Source organism: Aquarana catesbeiana, linkage group LG13, assembly GCF_042186555.1.
Source record: "Aquarana catesbeiana isolate 2022-GZ linkage group LG13, ASM4218655v1, whole genome shotgun sequence".
Classification (NCBI taxonomy): Eukaryota; Metazoa; Chordata; class Amphibia; order Anura; family Ranidae; genus Aquarana; species Aquarana catesbeiana.
This window is the reverse complement of record NC_133336.1, coordinates 20,171,726-20,188,482: the sequence shown is the minus strand read 5'-3', so window position 1 is coordinate 20,188,482 and position 16,757 is coordinate 20,171,726. Positions and strand designations below refer to the sequence as shown.

Sequence of the window (16,757 nt, the reverse complement as noted above, 5' to 3'; positions counted from 1 at the left end):
AGGAATGCATTAAAGTAAAAAAAAATTTGGCTTTACAACCACTTTAAGTACACTCTGGACTTCCTGATTTCAACACAATTTAATATTTCCTGAATAGTCTTTATCAGCCCAGAAAATTATATTATTGTCTGGCACTACTGCTTCTGCTGCTTTGTAATAACCTGACAGAAGTCCTTTCTACTTACAGCTCTGTGACTTACTTAGAGATTTCCGCCTGTGAGTTTTTTTCCCCATCGACAGTAAAAGGCGATGCGCCTGTAAGCAGCTCGTACATCAAAACCCCCAAACTCCACCAATCCACAGCCTGGAAAGAAGCAAAAGGTAAAGCCAAAAGCTAAAACAACAACTGGAAGAATGAGCGTTTTAGTAAGAATTGTAATTATCTTCTAGAACATTATTCTCCAAGTAGCGCGCTTCCTGCTCTAGGGTGACAATGCTCATTCTTTGTGCTGGATCTATGGGGGAACAGTGTTTTTAATTTAGGCAAGAAATGTGTTAAGACTAAAGAACACCTCCCCGTCTCTTCGATATAACAAACAGGGAGGCATTGTGTAGTCTACAGAGATGGCTGGGAATAATGTTAACTGATAACACTCAGAACAGGCAGAGAGCCGAGGAAGTTATTAGCTCACGATTTTGGTCAGAATGAGAGGGGGTTATAACAGGATGTCAGAAGAATTTGCTCAAACTGAAGAGAAGAGGGGACCACGTCTGCAAAATGTAACAGCCACTTGTATCACACAGAGTGACGGAGTGACAACACAGGAGCACAACTGGGAGAAAAGGACAGAGTGCTGTCACCCTATAACAGCAAGTGCCTAAATAAGCACCTTCAGAGGAGCAGGGTCACCAGGGAATATTTTAATGAAAGATGCACATTTAAAAACATTGACAATTACTTTTGAAATCACATTACATATTAAGGGTCATATGAGATTTAGGCTCCTTTCACACATGCACTCTTGATCAGGTCCGCCTGAATGGACACTCCCATTCACCTCTATGGAGCGACGGATGTCAGCGGTGACATGTCCGCTGACCCCCGCTGCTATCCGATCCGGTTCGCCAAATCCAGGCGGATGGTGACCCTCTCTGCGGCCTTTGATACTGTTGACCACCCGCTCCTTCTCAATAAACTACATTCCCTTGGCCTCCGAGATTCTGCTCTATCCTGGTTCTCTGCCTATTTATCACAGCGCTCCTTCAGTGTCACCTACAACTCTGTCTCCTCCTCTCCATTGCCCCTTTCTGTGGGGGTCCCCCAAGGCTCGGTTCTTGGACCCCTTCTCTTCTCTATCTACACCTCCTCCCTTGGTCACTTGATAACCGCCCACTTATACGCCGATGACACCCAAATCTATCTGTCTACTCCTCACCTCCCTCCTTCAGTCTCCTCTCGCATTACTAACCTACTAACTGACATATCAGCATGGATGTAGCACCACTTCCTTAAACTAAATCTCTCTAAAACTGAGCTATTAATATTCCCTCCCCGCCCGTGCCCCCCTCCATGACTTTTCCATCAAAATCAACAATGCAACCATCAGTCCCTCCTCTCACGCCAGGGTACTCGGTGTAATCCTAGACTCTGACTTGTCATTTTAGCCTCAAATCCAATCGTTTTCAAAAGTTTGTAGAATTCACCTCCGTAACATCTCTAAAATTCGCCCCTTTTTAACAAATGAAACCACCAAGCTCCTCATTCACTCCCTTGTTATCTCTCGCCTTGACTATTGCAACTCCCTTCTCATTGGCCTGCCTCTCCATAGGTTCCTCCCCTCTCCAGTCTATCATGAATGCTGCTGCCAGACTTATCCACCTTACAAACCGCTCAGTGTCTGCCAACCCTCTCCTCCAATCCCTACACTGGCTTCCAATCACCCAGCGAATTAAATTCAAAACACTAACCACAACATACAAAGCCATTCACAACTCTGCCCCGAGCTACATCACTAATCTTGTCTCCAAATATCACCCAAATCGACCTCTCCACTTTTCTCAAGACCTCCTGTTTTCAAGCTCTCTCATCTCCTCCTCCCATGCTCGTCTCCAGGATTTCTCCACAACCTCTCCCATCCTCTGGAACTGACTACCTCCACCTGTCCGGCTATCCCCTACTCTTGCTACCTTCAGGCGATCCCTGAAAACTCATCTCTTCAGGAAAGCCTATAACGTCTCTAACTAATCTTTTACCACTTCCATCAGCTCATTCCCCACAGTTACACCCTATTAGATAGTAAGCTGTTCTGAGCAGGGCCCTCTTAATCCTCTTGTATTTTATTTTATTGTATTATAACTGTATTGTCTCCCTTTTATATTGTAAAGCACTGCGTAAACTGTTGGCACTATATAAATCCTGTATTATAATAATAATAATAATCTTCCATCCGTCTGGCGGATCGGACCGGATGAAAACGGACAGTCGGTCTGTTTTCATCCGATCTCCCAATAGAGGGTCTCAGCACAGTGCTCTGTGTGAAAGGGGCCTTGGTGATTGGGTTTACATCTGTTTTGAAAAACACCAGTGCATATAAGAGACGCAGTATTGCCAATGTTATGCAGTATTGTGGAGAAAGTCATAAATAAAGAGAAAAAAAGGGGGGTACCTTATCATGCCCCGATTCCCCGCCACGGACGATCTCTGGCGCCATGTATTCTATAGTCCCACAGAAGGAGTACGCTCTTTCATTCTGAAAGTAAAGTAATTGTTTTTGTCTTTTTATTAAACACTTATAAGTAAAAAGGAAATGTGATCAGTATGGAGTCTAATGGTGCAATAGATGGGTCGAAGTGCCATGGCATCTGCTCATTTTTTTTTTAGCTTTGCTTGTAATGGAGTCCTAGGGACAAAAGGAAAAACCCGACTGCTGCAAATACGGAGTTATTTTAACCCCTTGGCGTCAGTCGTACGCAAATATGTGGCCTCTCGGCTCCTGGTCCTTAGCGTCGAGGGGCCACATATTTGCGTGAATTGCTGTGCATCCAGCTGTGCCGGATCATGCGCGGTGCGTGCTCCCGACAGTTACCGGCGCCTAACCAGAAAGCGATCAGGAGTTTTCGGATCCCATGACGGTCATGTGGTCTTAAGCCCCCCCAGAATCATTAACCTCTTAAAGGGCTGGGAGGTGCTGGTGTTAAAGCGGTTGTTTTTTTTGTACCCTGCAAGGTAAAGGCATAATGTGCTAGTAAATGTTAAACTTACTTTAAAACGAAGCCCTTCCAGTGCCGCGATGTCAGCGCTGCAGGGGCTTCCATCTTCACCCGTCTTCTTTCCGGGTTCGCAGACTCCGGCTCCGTGACTGGCCGGAGCTGCGATTACGTCACTCCTACGCAATGCGCGTTGGAGCCGACATTTACGGCACAGGGCTCTGAAGGAAAGGCCCGAGTGACCGTTCCTTCAGAGTGCATGGGCCAGTGATGTCACTGACAGCATGTACATTAAATATCTCCTAAATGGCGCACTTTTAGGAGATATTTACACTACCTATAGGTAAGCCTTATTATAGGTTCTACCTATAGGTAAATGTCAGAGATGGGAGTTTACTTCCACTTTAAGAGGTTAAAGCTGAAAGTATAACTAAAAGGGTAAAACTTTTTTTTTGTTTCGGATAGAGTGGAGAGGGATTAGAACCCTGGTCAGTTTTTTTTTTTGCTATCTGTCCCCCCATTATGGAGATCCCCCCTCTCTATTTGTCCTGTTTATCATTATCACTGAAAGTGAAAGTAAACAAAAACCCAAGTTTTGGGTTGTCCCCAGAAAAGAAATAGCGGGGAAATCTTCCAATGGGGACACTAGTTCTGGTGACCTGGGTTTCCCTTAATTTGCAGGGATTTCCTCTCACTTCCTGTTCTGGCTATGAGACAGGAAGTGAAGGGAAATCTCCGCAATGGGATACAGATAGTGAAAAAAAAATATAGCGGGCTATAAACCCTTCCTTGCTCTATCCAAAATAAAAAAAAATAAAAAAAGGTTTTGCCTATAGTTCGACTTGAGGTTTAGCCTTCTTATACTTTTCCTTCCCTAATCCCAACCCCCCCCCCCCCCATCCCCTCAATCAGCATGCTAACAAAATGCTTAAGTAAAACCTCTTTTCATTACATTATTATACTTTATTTTAGCCCCAGTGATGGTGCAGGGTCTGTGTATTGTTCTTTGCAATGCAGTCAGATTATAGCTTCCTAGGAACATCACATTACCCTGACTCAGTACTCCTCCCAAGAGCACTCAGCCCAGATCCCAGCAAAAGGAGCAAAAGAGCAGTTATGCAAATTTCAAAATGCCTTGATGTGTGGGTGTCAGTCTGGAGCAGGGGTCTCCAAACTTTCTAAACAAAGGGCCCGTTTACTGTCCTTCAGATTTAAAGTGGTTGTAAACCCTTACAGACCACTTTGTGCTACAGGTAAGCCTATAATAAGACTTACCTGTAGCTACCCCGGATGGTTTAGGAGATATCCCTGTATTTGCATGTGCTGACGTCATCGGCACATGCGCACTGACACAAACTGAAGCAATGGCACGTATGTGCCGTTTGCTTCAGTAAGTGTGCCGTTACCGGGCGCACGTCATCGCGGCTCCGGCCAATCACAGCGCTGGAGTCGCGATACCCGGAAGTAACCCCCGGGAGTGATGTTGGCCGCCGCAGCGGTGTACGGGCACCGCAGCGAGTGCTTCGATCACAGGTGAGTATTACATAATAAGCTAGTATGCTTAGTATACTAGCTCATTATGCCTTTGTCTTGCAGGTGTTAGTTTTTTTTTTTTCAAAGCGGGTTTACGGGGAGGAGAGGAGAGGTGAGGGGAGGGGAGGTGAGGAGAGGGGAGAGAAGGGGAGGGAAGGTGAGGAAAGGGGAGGGAAGGAGAGGAGAGGAGAGGGAAGGAGAACAGGGGAGAGGGGAGGGGTGAGGAGGAGAGGGGAGGAGGGGGGGGAGAGAAGGGGAGGGAAGGTGAGAAAAGGGGAGAGGAGGGGAGGAGAAGAGGGGAGAGGAGGTGAGGAAGGGAAGGGGAGGTGAGGTGAGGGGAGGGGAGAGGAGAGGGGAGGGGAGAGGAGAGGGGAGGGGAGGAAAGGAGGGCTTGAGCTAAGAGCAGGTGGATTCCAGGAATTAAATACTACATGAAACATCTGGCCTTACTCAAGATAACCACAGCCAGAAATGCTAGGGGGTGTTTTTTAAAGTGATTTCTCAACAAAATAGAGCATGGAGACATAAATGGGGGGGGGGGGGGGGGGTTTGTTTTGAATATTATAAATTAATGAAATTGTGTTTTTGGCTTGTGGTGTTCAAGATGCAATGTACTTCCGCTTTAAAGTAAAAAAAATATGTTCAGGTAAACTATAAAAATGTAAATACTGAAAATTTACTACAGCTTCTCCTCAAGTCAGCACATAGACAGACAAGCATTTGACTCACCTCATCAGTCAGGAACTCCTTGCTGAGCCCAAAGTCTGTTAATACCATGTGACCGCTGGAGTCCAAAAGAATGTTCTCAAGTTTTATATCCCGATAAATTATCCCCAGCTGCAACAGCAAAGTAACATTTTTTTCCCTGTCAGCTTATGGGGTACGCTAGAACGAAGCGCAGAACTGAGTATTGCAGGGAGACAGATGGAAGAATCTGCGGTTAGTTAAATATTCAGTATATAAACAGCAGTAAATTCTACAAGAGACTCCATACCATATACAACCAGTATTAGTCCTGATTTATGAGCCAACGGGGAACCCGGTGGAATAAGCCAATAAAAAAGAATTATCCTGCTATAAAAATGCAGAATAGCCTGGGCTTCATAAATACTGAATGCATGGAGGATAAATAGCGGCTCTGTGACTACATAAAGTCTACTTCCTTTAAAAAAATAAATAAAAGGTTAATACTTACTTCACCTGCTGCAGGTCTCTGCCATCTTCAAGCACTACCCTGGCTGAAAAAAAGGGGCCAGACATCCTCTATATCCGGAAGTGTGCCGGGTGCTAAAGATGTTTCAGCCAGCACAGCTCCTGAATACAGTGAAGGTCAGTGACAGCAAGGGAAAGTATTCTACACATGGGTTTTTCAACTGGGGTGCCGCGGGACCCTGGGGGTTCCACAAAGAGTCCTCAGGGGTGCCGCGGGCACATCCCAGTCTGAGGGCTACTCTGTTAACTCCCGCGTAGTGTGACTCTGCGAGCAGAGAGAGAGCGTCGACCGCGCGGCTCTCTCCTCCTCCCTGCAGCTATGTGTACTATTGCCAGCAAAGCAGAAAGCTGTGCGGGCTGCCTGCTGGCATCCTACCAACTGGTGACAACGGAACGTCCCACACTCCGCTCGAGTGCTTCCGTCATATACCGCTTCCTCCAGTCTGAATATAGATATTAGATATTATAGCCGCATATTACAACCAAGAACTAGGCAGGACTCGTTTGGTTGCACAGCTGGAATTTGAACTGTTTATTTGAACACGGGTACAGAGATATAGACTCGGGACATTCCCCCTTCTTTGCATAATGACACAGGACGGGGTAAACTACATTCAGTAACAGACACACAGGTGTGTCCAAACTTCTCATCAGTAGACTGTCCTATCAGCAGGGAGAGCTGTTGGAGGAATTCCCCCCTCCCTCCTCACAGCTAATCCACATACACATATACATCCCATAATAATAGAACAATGGGATACAGGCACTTAAGCACATAGCAACTCCCACCCCACCTCAAACCATCTAGCAATGGTCTCTGATGAAAGGTGGATTTTATCTTCCTATATTCTTGAGGGATATTGTTCAGAAATATTAATGTCCCAAGTGAAAGAGCCTCTTCATTCCTTCAACACAAACCACACATAAAAGTCCCTGGATAGCGGGTAAAAGGAAATGCTGAGTCCAGCGTGGTTGTACGGCGAGTCTGATTAGTGCAGATCAGACTGGGGTTCTCGGTCACCCTGTGCCCCTAATAGACACAGGGTGACTTACACAGGGTGACTTACACATAGGAAGGGTCGGGGGATCTGGACAAGGAGATTCCAGTGCTCTACAAGGTAAGCTGGGTTCCACAAGCCCCCTGCCCAAAGTGACACTCCAGTCACAGGCATCATCGGTTGCTAAAGTGGTTGTAAACCCTAAAAAAAAAAAAAAAAACCTGCAAGACAAGGACATAATGAGCTAGTAGCATAGCCTACTAGCTCATTATGAATTACTTACCTGAGATCGAAGCCCCCGCAGCGGTCCTCGTTCACCGCTTCGGCGGCCGACATCTCTCCTGGAGGTTACTTCCAGGTATTGCGGCTCCGGCGCTGTGTGACGTCACAGAGCCGCCGTTAACGGCACAGTCTAACTGAAGCAACGGCACGTACGTGCCGTTGCTTCAGTTTGCTTAACTGCGCATGCGCCGATGATGTCAGCACATGCAAATACAGGGATATCTCCTAAACCGTGCAGGTTTAGGAGATATCCAGTGTAACTACAGATAAGCCTAAATAGGCTTGCCTGTAGTAAAAAGTGGTTGTAAAGGGTTTACAACCACTTTAAGGACAAGACGGGCGGAAGAGGAAGAGACAATGCATGTCTCTTCTGCAATAAAAGGACTGCCTGTTTGTAATTTTTTATTTGTTTTGTTATATGTTTATAAACTTTAAAGTACAGCAGTGCCTTCTTAAAAGAGATGGCAAAACACATTCGGCAAAATCTAGAAAATACCAAAAAAAAAATTACTGAAAGTCGTGATTCCCATATCTTGAAGTGACAATGGGAAAACCTAGAAGAAGATGTGTGAAAGCTGGAATAAATGGCAGTATAATTTTGGAATCTAAATGTGATAAACACCAATGCATGTGAATGCACAGTTGGCCGCAATGACAGAAGGAATTATTTAAAATGGTTCCTCCACCTACTGTCCTAAATTGAGGAAAAGTCCTCATTGATTAAAATGGTAGTAAACTCTTCTGTTTGACTTGTTCCTGCAGGTAAGCCTTTAAAATCAGGCCTACCTGTAGGTACTGTGAATAACTTCTAAACATGCACCGTTCAGGAGATATTCACACTGCATGCAGCTAGAGATGTCACCGGCGCTTGCGCTCTGCATACCTGTGCCGTCTCTTACTAGCACATTATGCCCTGCAGGGGATTTAAAAAAAAAAAAAAAGTGTGGTTTACTACCGCTTTAAACGTGCAATGGCATGCAAAGACGATGCTGTAAAAAAGTATAATGGTCTTTGGTTATTGTTTGTTTTTTTTGTGTTAGTTTATACAGTTTTTTTTTTATTGATTTTAGTACATTTTAATTTAATAATATTGCATGTTAGTTATGTTGTTGGCAGATGCTAGGAGAGAGGGAGATGCGGGTTATTCAGCTGTCTACGTATACAGCCTTCGAGTCCTGGGTTATTTGGTTCTTTTTGATCCACCTTACTATAACCTCATTGTTTATCCTTTCTACTAATGGCCCGTACACACGATCCAAATATTGGACGACAGATTGTCTGTTTTTTTTTTTTTGCATGCTAGTATCATATCGAAAATGGAGAAGTTATTAAAGTTACGAAAATTCTCCTACAACAGAATAAAAAAAAAAAAATAAAAAAAAAAAAACGGATGTAATGTGTTGTATTGTATTTGTATTATATTTCCGGAGGGCAACTGTACTGATTGAAACGAAAATCGTACGATCTGGTATTATTATACGAGAAAAATTTCCGTGCTTGTCTGTTCGGATAATATCAGATGAACTGTCGTGATCGGCTCTCGAAAGCTCTGTACTAACGATACGATTATCGTACGATCGTTTTGAAAAGCGCTTTTTTTCGTCCGATTTTCGGATCATGTGTGGGGGTCATTAGGCTCGTTTCACACCACTGCGACTTTGCCAGGTGTCTTCCTGGCGACTTAGAAGCGAGGGAGGGGCTACACCACAGCAAATGCCTGGATAATCTTCCTGTAATGTCGGATCCAAATCACATCACTATAGAACAGGGGTCTCCAAACTTTCTAAACAAAGGGCCACTTTACTGTGCTTCAGACCTTAGGGGGGGGGGGCGGACTGTGGCCAGCAGGAATATAATTTTTCTGGCATCAGTGGGAGTAAACAGTGCCCTATCTTTGTTATTTGGATGAGAAATATGCCCCATTGTTGGTGTCTGTGGGCAGGAAATATGCCCCATTGTTGGTGTCAGTGGGCAGGAAATATGCCCCATTGTTGGTGTCAGTGGGCAGGAAATATGCCCCATTGTTGGTGTCAGTGGGCAGGAAATATGACCCATTGTTGGTGTCAGTGGGCAGGAAATACAGTGGGGCAAAAAAGTATTTAGTCAGCCACCAATTGTGCAAGTTCTCCCACTTAAAAAGATAAGAGAGGCCTGTAATTGTCATCATAGGTATACCTCAACTATGGGAGACAAAATGTGGAAACAAATCCTGACAATCACATTGTCTGATTTGGAAAGAATTTATTTGCAAATTATGGTGGAAATTAAGTATTTGGTCAATATCAAAAGTTCATCTCAATACTTTGTTATATATCCTTTGTTGGCAATGACAGAGGTCAAACGTTTTCTGTAAGTCTTCACAAGGTTGTCACACACTGTTGCTGGTATGTTGGCCCATTCCTCCATGCAGATCTCCTCTAGAGCAGTGATGTTTTGAGGCTGTCGCTGGGCAACACGGACTTTCAACTCCCTCCAAAGGATAAGTTCACCTTTTGGGAACATGTTACATGTTCCACCTGTTTTTTTTTTGGGGGGGGGGGGGGGACATGGGACGTGTTCCCACTGCTGCAGCCGCTCGCCGATTGCCTCTCTCCCTGTGACAGCAGTGTGGGGAGAAGTTCCCTGTACCAGCTGTCACTTTTCGAAAAGAGTGCGGCCGTGCGGAGCTCGATCCACATGGCCGTGTCATTTATTCACAAAGTTCTGTGAATGAATCAACTACAAGTAACGACATCCTTTGCAGATGTCGGCTTGTAATTCTCAATGAACTACCAGGGCGCTGTTGAGCGCTGTGGTAGTTCATTGATTCTTCCTTTATGATGTGCGGGCAGACAGCTTACGCTGACAGTCTGCAGGAGTCCTGCATGGCACCAGCGATCTGCCGATCGCTAGGGCAATGCTTTCCAGACCCGTTTCTTTTGGGGTCCCCCGCCGGCGCTCCTGGCTCCTCCTCTTCGGCAGGTGGCCCCGCGGAAAGCCAATTTCCACAGGGACACCCATGCATGCTCTCTCCCGTGCCCCGCTGCTGCATCCATTGACACAGACAGCGGGATTTGGCCCTGCCCCCAACTCCCGTGTCACAGTATTTGATCGATAGCTGCTAGCAATCTGCCCAATGTGGAGGGTGACAGCAGCTGGAGTCGATGCTGTCGTGCACGTCGCTTGGGGGGGGGGTTGGGGAGCTACAGCACAGAATATTTTACGCCTGCATTTAGGTGAAAAACCATAAGGCTTTAGAGCCACTTTACACTGCTATAAGCCTGCACATTTTAAAAAATCCTGCAATTGCTGGAGCTCCGCTTTAAAGCACATACGGGGCCAACACATATCAGGAGTCTGCGCTCCCTTCATCGAGGCTGTGCTCAGAAGGACATTGGGAAGTTTGGGTTAAAATGTACAATAGCAAAAAATGACTATGCTGGATATTTTTGACAAACCTAGGCAAAACAAAACACATAACGAAGTGATGATTCTCCTAGTTAAATCAATTACTGTTTAGAACTGAAACATATATATATATATATATATATATATATATATATATATATATATATATATATATATATAAATTTTTTTGAGAAAAATATTTTCTAAGGCAGAGCATACATTTTATAATTAATAATGTCTCAGTCTACTTTAGCCTAAAATGACAGCTAACGTAAAGTGACAGGGCACGGCAAAGTTCATTTTCTATGCAGTGGTGAGGAGTTTTGAATAGGGTTGTCCCGATAACACTTTTTTAAGACCGGGTACAAGTACCGATACTTTTTTTTCAAGTACTCGCCAATACCGATACTTTTTTTAATGTCACGTGACAGTGGCACTAATATGGAGCACTGATGACGCGTGGACTGTGTCAGTAGTTTTTATTTTTTTTTACAATTTTATTTTTTACAATTTTTAATTTGTTTTTACAATGATTTTTTTTTGGGGGGGGGGGTGTCCATATGTTTTTTTATTATTATTTATTATTTTTACATTTTAATCTTTTCAATATCTATTTACAAATCTTTTTTTTTTTTTTTTTTTTTTATTAGCCCTGTTGGAGGGTGGCTTTGGGGAGATATCAGGGTTCTTAACAGACCCCTGACATCTCCCTTTTGAGACAGGGAAAGGCACTGAGGACACAGATTCCCCAGTCCCTCTCTCTGCAGCCTCAGCCTCTCTGCACTGAAGATGAATGGACAGGAGATAGCGGCTCCTCTCCATTCATAAACTGAAGCATCGTAAACACAGTTTACGATGCTTAGTGACAGTTATGAATGAACAGTCATCACTGACTCTGTGCATTCAGAAAAGGAAGGAGCCGGTAAATTACATATTTAGCTGCTCCTTCCTCCGCTCTCCATCCTGACAGATCAAGGACAGAGGGACCGGAGGAGCACGGAGGGGGACCAGAGGAGCACAGAGGGGGACCAGAGGAGCACAGAGGGGGACCAGAGGAGCACAGAGGGGGACCAGAGGAGCACAGAGGGGGACCAGAGGAGCACAGAGGGGGACCAGAGGAGCACAGAGGGGGACCAGAGGAGCACAGAGGGGGGACCAGAGGAGCACAGAGGGGGACAGTCGGGGGTGATTGGTGCGGCGATGGGGAGGAGTTACAATCACCGTTCTCCCTGTATAAATTTCAATAAAGCAGCTGAAAGTCACGGGAGGGAGAGGAGGGGAAGCGTCTGTCAGCTGCTTCATTGAAATCTATACAGGGGGATCAGTGATTGTAACTCCTCCCTAGCGCCACACCGATCACCCCTGACTGTCCAGGTATCGGATTAGGCATCGGCACATTTGCCCGAGTACTTGGGTAAATGCTCGGTATCGGCACCAATACTGATACCGGTATCGGAACAACACTAGTTTTGAATAAATCATTTTGAAATGTAACTGTAGCTATGGCACATTAAAAGTAACTGTTTCATATGGGAGCAATGGTGTCTAAATTTTAGTGGTTGCTTTAGCTAACCATACATTTTCAGGCCGGGCACTCAGAGTGTTTGGCAAGAAGAAAATGAAGGGCTACACAGATCACTACACTGGTATGATTTGCAAAGGAATGTGACAGAACACCGGAAGGCAGCTGAAAAGCAGCTTAGATTTTTGGAGGACACTGGGACCTGTTGAGGCGCGCTCCACGGCCATCAGCTCTTTAGAACTACATGGGGGCGATTTACTAAAAACTGGAGCATGCAGATTCTGGTGCACCTTCTAACTTGTTCAATTAAAGTGTTACTAAACCCACAACGGTAAAATCCATCTGTATATGCAGTAAAGCATGCTTGTTATACTTACTGTGGAACCTAAGGGGTTATTCCTCTGCACTGTGTAAAAAGGCTGTCTGATCCTGTCTTCTCCAATCCTCCCCTTCTTCCACTGTCCCCAATCCATCTCCTGATAGTACAGAGCCTTTTGAGTCACTCTGCACATGCTCAGTTTGTGTCAGGGCTGGGCTTAGCCCTTCCTTCTCTGAGCTGGCCACTCAGCTGTCAGCTAATTGCCAGCTCCTATCTCTCCACAGCTACTCACCTGTTGATGATATCCTGCTCGTCAGTCCTGCCTACTTAAGCCGTCCAGCCCAGAGGATCTCTTCCTTCGCCTTGGTCAACATCACAGAGACGCTCTCCTGCATTCCTGTTTAAAGACTTGCTTGGCTGACATCCCTTCTGGCTCCAGATCCTGCTTGCTGTTCCACTACACTGATCCCTGATCTTCTGGCTTGGCTGACTATCCATTCCGGTTACCAAACTATGGCTATGTTTTGACTACGTTTGTTCTTTTTACTTTTATTATTAAACAAGTGTGATTTAACTGTATTTTTCTCTCGGTCTGATTTCATGGTTTCTGACAGTTTGGTGTGTATTGTTAGAGAGTTTTTTCTTTTGTTTGGAGGATGCATTGAATCAGCACAGGGCCAATCAGCACTGTCCACACAGAGGGTCAGGGGTCCTGCAGCCTCATAGGACAGTCATAAGACTGTTATATATACTGCTGATGAGAAAAGGTATTTAGCGGTTTATATTAATAAAAATAATTGCATTTCCAGGTTCTGTGTACTGTGGGAAACCAGATATAGTGAATGCAAACACAGAAGCTGATTGGTTAGTATGCAGAGCTGCACCAGATTCTGTGTGCTCCAGTTTTAGTAAATCCACCCCCATGTGCACAGTCCAATCACCTCCACTAAAGGGGAAAGATCAGCAAGCAGTTAGTAGGTGGTTGGCTGCTGTGAGCAAATAACAGGATCACTTTAATGCAGGCCTCCACAGTGGGCAAATAACAGGATCACTTTAATGCAGGCCTCCACAGTAGGCAAATAAGAGGTTCACTTTAAAGCGGAGTTCCGCCTGTAAAAAAATCCAAAAGAAAATCCCAAAAAAAAAATATACAAATGCTGCTGACTTTTAAAATAAGGACACTTACCTGTCCAAGGCGCCCACAATGTCCTCACCCGAAGCCGATCCGCCCCTCGGAGTGGAGGCACAGGCATCTTCAGTAAGGGAATCAGGAAGTGAAGACTTGCGGCTTCACAGCCTGTTTCCTACTGCGCATGCGCGAGTCGCGCGGCACGTTCTGAATGGTCTCTGCTGTCTTCTGCGACCTGTGTGTCTCCCAGAAGACAGCGGGTGGGGGGGCTGGACATGGTGTAGTTCGCCGCAGATTCTGAGGAGCTTTTTGGCCAGAAGTGGGAGCAAATACCTAGATTAGACAGGTATCTGCTCCCCTCTCCCCTGAAAGGTGCCAAATGTGACACCGGAGGGAGGGGGGGGACCAGATCAGCGGAAGTTCCATTTCTGGCTGGAACTCCGCTTTAATGCAGGTCTCCACAGTGGGCAAATAACAGGTTCACTTTAACACTTCCCCGCCACTCCATTCTGCTGCGGTGAGGTCAAGATTTGAGTGTAAGCTAAATTTTTAGATCATAACTGTTTTTGGACTCTTTTTACAGAATGAATCGCCTGCACCTTCACGCCCTGAAGTATTTTTATTTTCGTCTCCTTGCACTGAACAGAGCAGCGAGGGAACAATATAAAAGGTAAATAAATGATAGGAAGGGGGGCAGCTGGTAGCAGATGAGGGCATGACCAAAGTCACTGTGGGTGGGCATCACAAACTGTAATTTGTACAGTTTAGAGGAAATAAAGGTAAAGTAAAGACAATGAATGATACCTTTAAATACATGAAGGGGGGTGAATAAGGTTGAGGAGGGCAGTATTTCTAATATGAAGCCAAGATCAAGAATACTGGGGCATAACCTTAAACTGACAGGAGGAAAGTTCAAAACTAACCTAAGAAAGTATCATTTTACTGACAGAGTAGTTGATGCTTGGGAAAGACTTCCAGCAGAGGTGGGGAGTCAGTCAACAGTAGGCTATGTTCACACTACTGCATCTATAGACACAGACGGGACGGCTCGGAATTGAGCCTGCACGAATGCCCCCTGTACAAGGTTACTTTCTATGGGGGGGGGGGGGGGGGGGGGGCTCTCGTCGAAGAGGAGGAGCCAGTAGTGCCGCCGGAGGATCCCAGAAGAAAGGGATTGGGGCTGCTCTGTGCAAAACCATTACACAGAGCAGGTAAGTATAAACAGGTTTATTATTTAAAATTTATGAAAACAAAGCTTTACAACCACTTTAAAGACTTTCTGCGTCCCTCAAGAGATGAACGAACAATACTCAAAAGGACCACATAATGATCCCACTGTGAAAAGGGGCACCACTGGGAGACTGATTTTTTTTTTTTTTTTTTAATACAGAATAAGGCTCCGGTCTCACCTGAGCGATCCGAATCACAGACGATCACCACGATTTTGCCCGCGACTCTGCGTTGCGGCAAATTGCTGGCCGCTTGTGCGATGCCATTACTTCTTAATGGCACCCCAATGGCGGCGTGATATTGCTGCGATTGTCATTCCTGCTCCTTTTTGAGCAAAAAACGCCATGCGTTGCGATTTTTTTTTTTCACGATTGGGGTGCCATCAAGGAGTAATTGAGAAGTAATAGCATTGATTTAGAATCGCAGCGATTGCGCCCCCCCCCCCCCCCGATTGGGATCGTTTAGGTGTGAATGGAGCCCGATAGTTATTTTACAGTAGAGCAACAAAATCGTGTTATTCAGTGCAATGTGTGTGACTGTGTCAAAGGCTGAACTGAAGTGCAATTACGGAGATGGCGGCTCCACCCTGATCTGTTGATATCTCAGGAAATCATTCGGGTGTATACGCCATGACCTCTACTTCACAGCTCCTGAAGGCTGTGTCTGCCAGCACAACTCAGACTATAGACCTGCATGGAAAAATAAAGGCAGAGTAACTTGGCCAGCTCCTCCAGGTCCCTTGACATCAGTAGAAACTACGTGACCTGTGGCTTTTCTCTGGTCACATGGTCCAGAGATGTGGATTTACCAGCATTACAAGGATACGTTTTACTTAAGAGGGAAAGTGTTGTGAAGTAATGTCTCAGGTGTTAGGCTGCATTTTCTGGCTCTTCTACTGCATGACAGTTCCAGCGCAGTGACACATGAGATCTTAAAAACATCCTAAGCACGACACACACACAATGTTCCAATAGAAGTCTTGTCTCCTTGCTCTGCTTATTACCTCATCTCTACTGATATACTCTGCTCTGCTGGAGGACTCTGCTCCTTCCTCTATCTAACTCTCCTCTCCTGAAATACTCTGCTCTGCTGGAGGTCTCTGCTCCTTCCTCTATAACTCTCTTCTCCTGACATACTCTGCTGGAGGACTCTGCTCCTTCCTCTATCTAACTCTCCTTTCCTGAAATACTCTGCTCTGCTGGAGTACTCTGCTCCTTCCTCTAACTCTCCTCTCCTGAAATACTCTGCTCTGCTGGAGGACTCTGCTCCTTCCTCTATAACTCTCCTCTCCTGAAATGCTCTGCACTGCTGGAGGACTCTGCTCCTTCCTCTATAACTCTCCTTTCCTGAAATACTCTGCTCTGCTGGAGGACTCTGCTCCTTCCTCTATCTAACTCTCCTCTCCTGAAATACTCTGCTCTGCTGGAGGACTCTGCTCCTTCCTCTATAACTCTCCTCTCTTGAAATACTCTGCACTGCTGGATGACTCTGCTCCTTCCTCTATAACTCTCCTCTCCTGAAATACTCTGCTCTGCTGGAGGACTCTGCTCCTTCCTCTATCTAACTCTCCTCTCCTGAAATACTCTGCTCTGCTGCAAGACTCTGCTCCTTAGGCCTCATGTACACTGCTGCTGGTAAACAGACGTTTATGAGCAGTTGGGCGTTTTTTTCAGCTGCCCCCTGAACTCTCCTCTATGTTATCTTATCAGTACATGTACACAGGGTTGTTTATAGCCATTTCCAGGCAGTGGAGTTTAACCGATTGCCGACCAGCCGCCGTCATTATACGGCGGCAGGTTGGCGCGATCCCGCGAGCCGTCGTAGCTATACGGCGGCTCGCGGGACCGGGATAGCAGGCGCGCGCACGCACCCGTGCATGCACTGCGGGGGATGCCGATGCTCGTGGCCCGACGGTCACGATGACCGCCGGGCCACGAGCGATCGCGGGCACAAGAGGCAGAACACGGAAGTGTGTGTGTAAACACACAAATCCCTGTT

General features: G+C 45.8%; 1 protein-coding gene across 1 annotated transcript in view; it reads right to left on the bottom strand.

Moving 5' to 3' along the window:
• RPS6KA5 (ribosomal protein S6 kinase A5) overlaps positions 1–16,757 on the bottom strand; it is a gene marked incomplete in the record, with an annotated part of 174,035 nt that overhangs the window by 46,053 nt on the left and 111,225 nt on the right. The window contains 1 exon segment of the mRNA XM_073610822.1: positions 201–303. Coding sequence (XP_073466923.1) covers positions 201–303 — 103 coding nt within the window.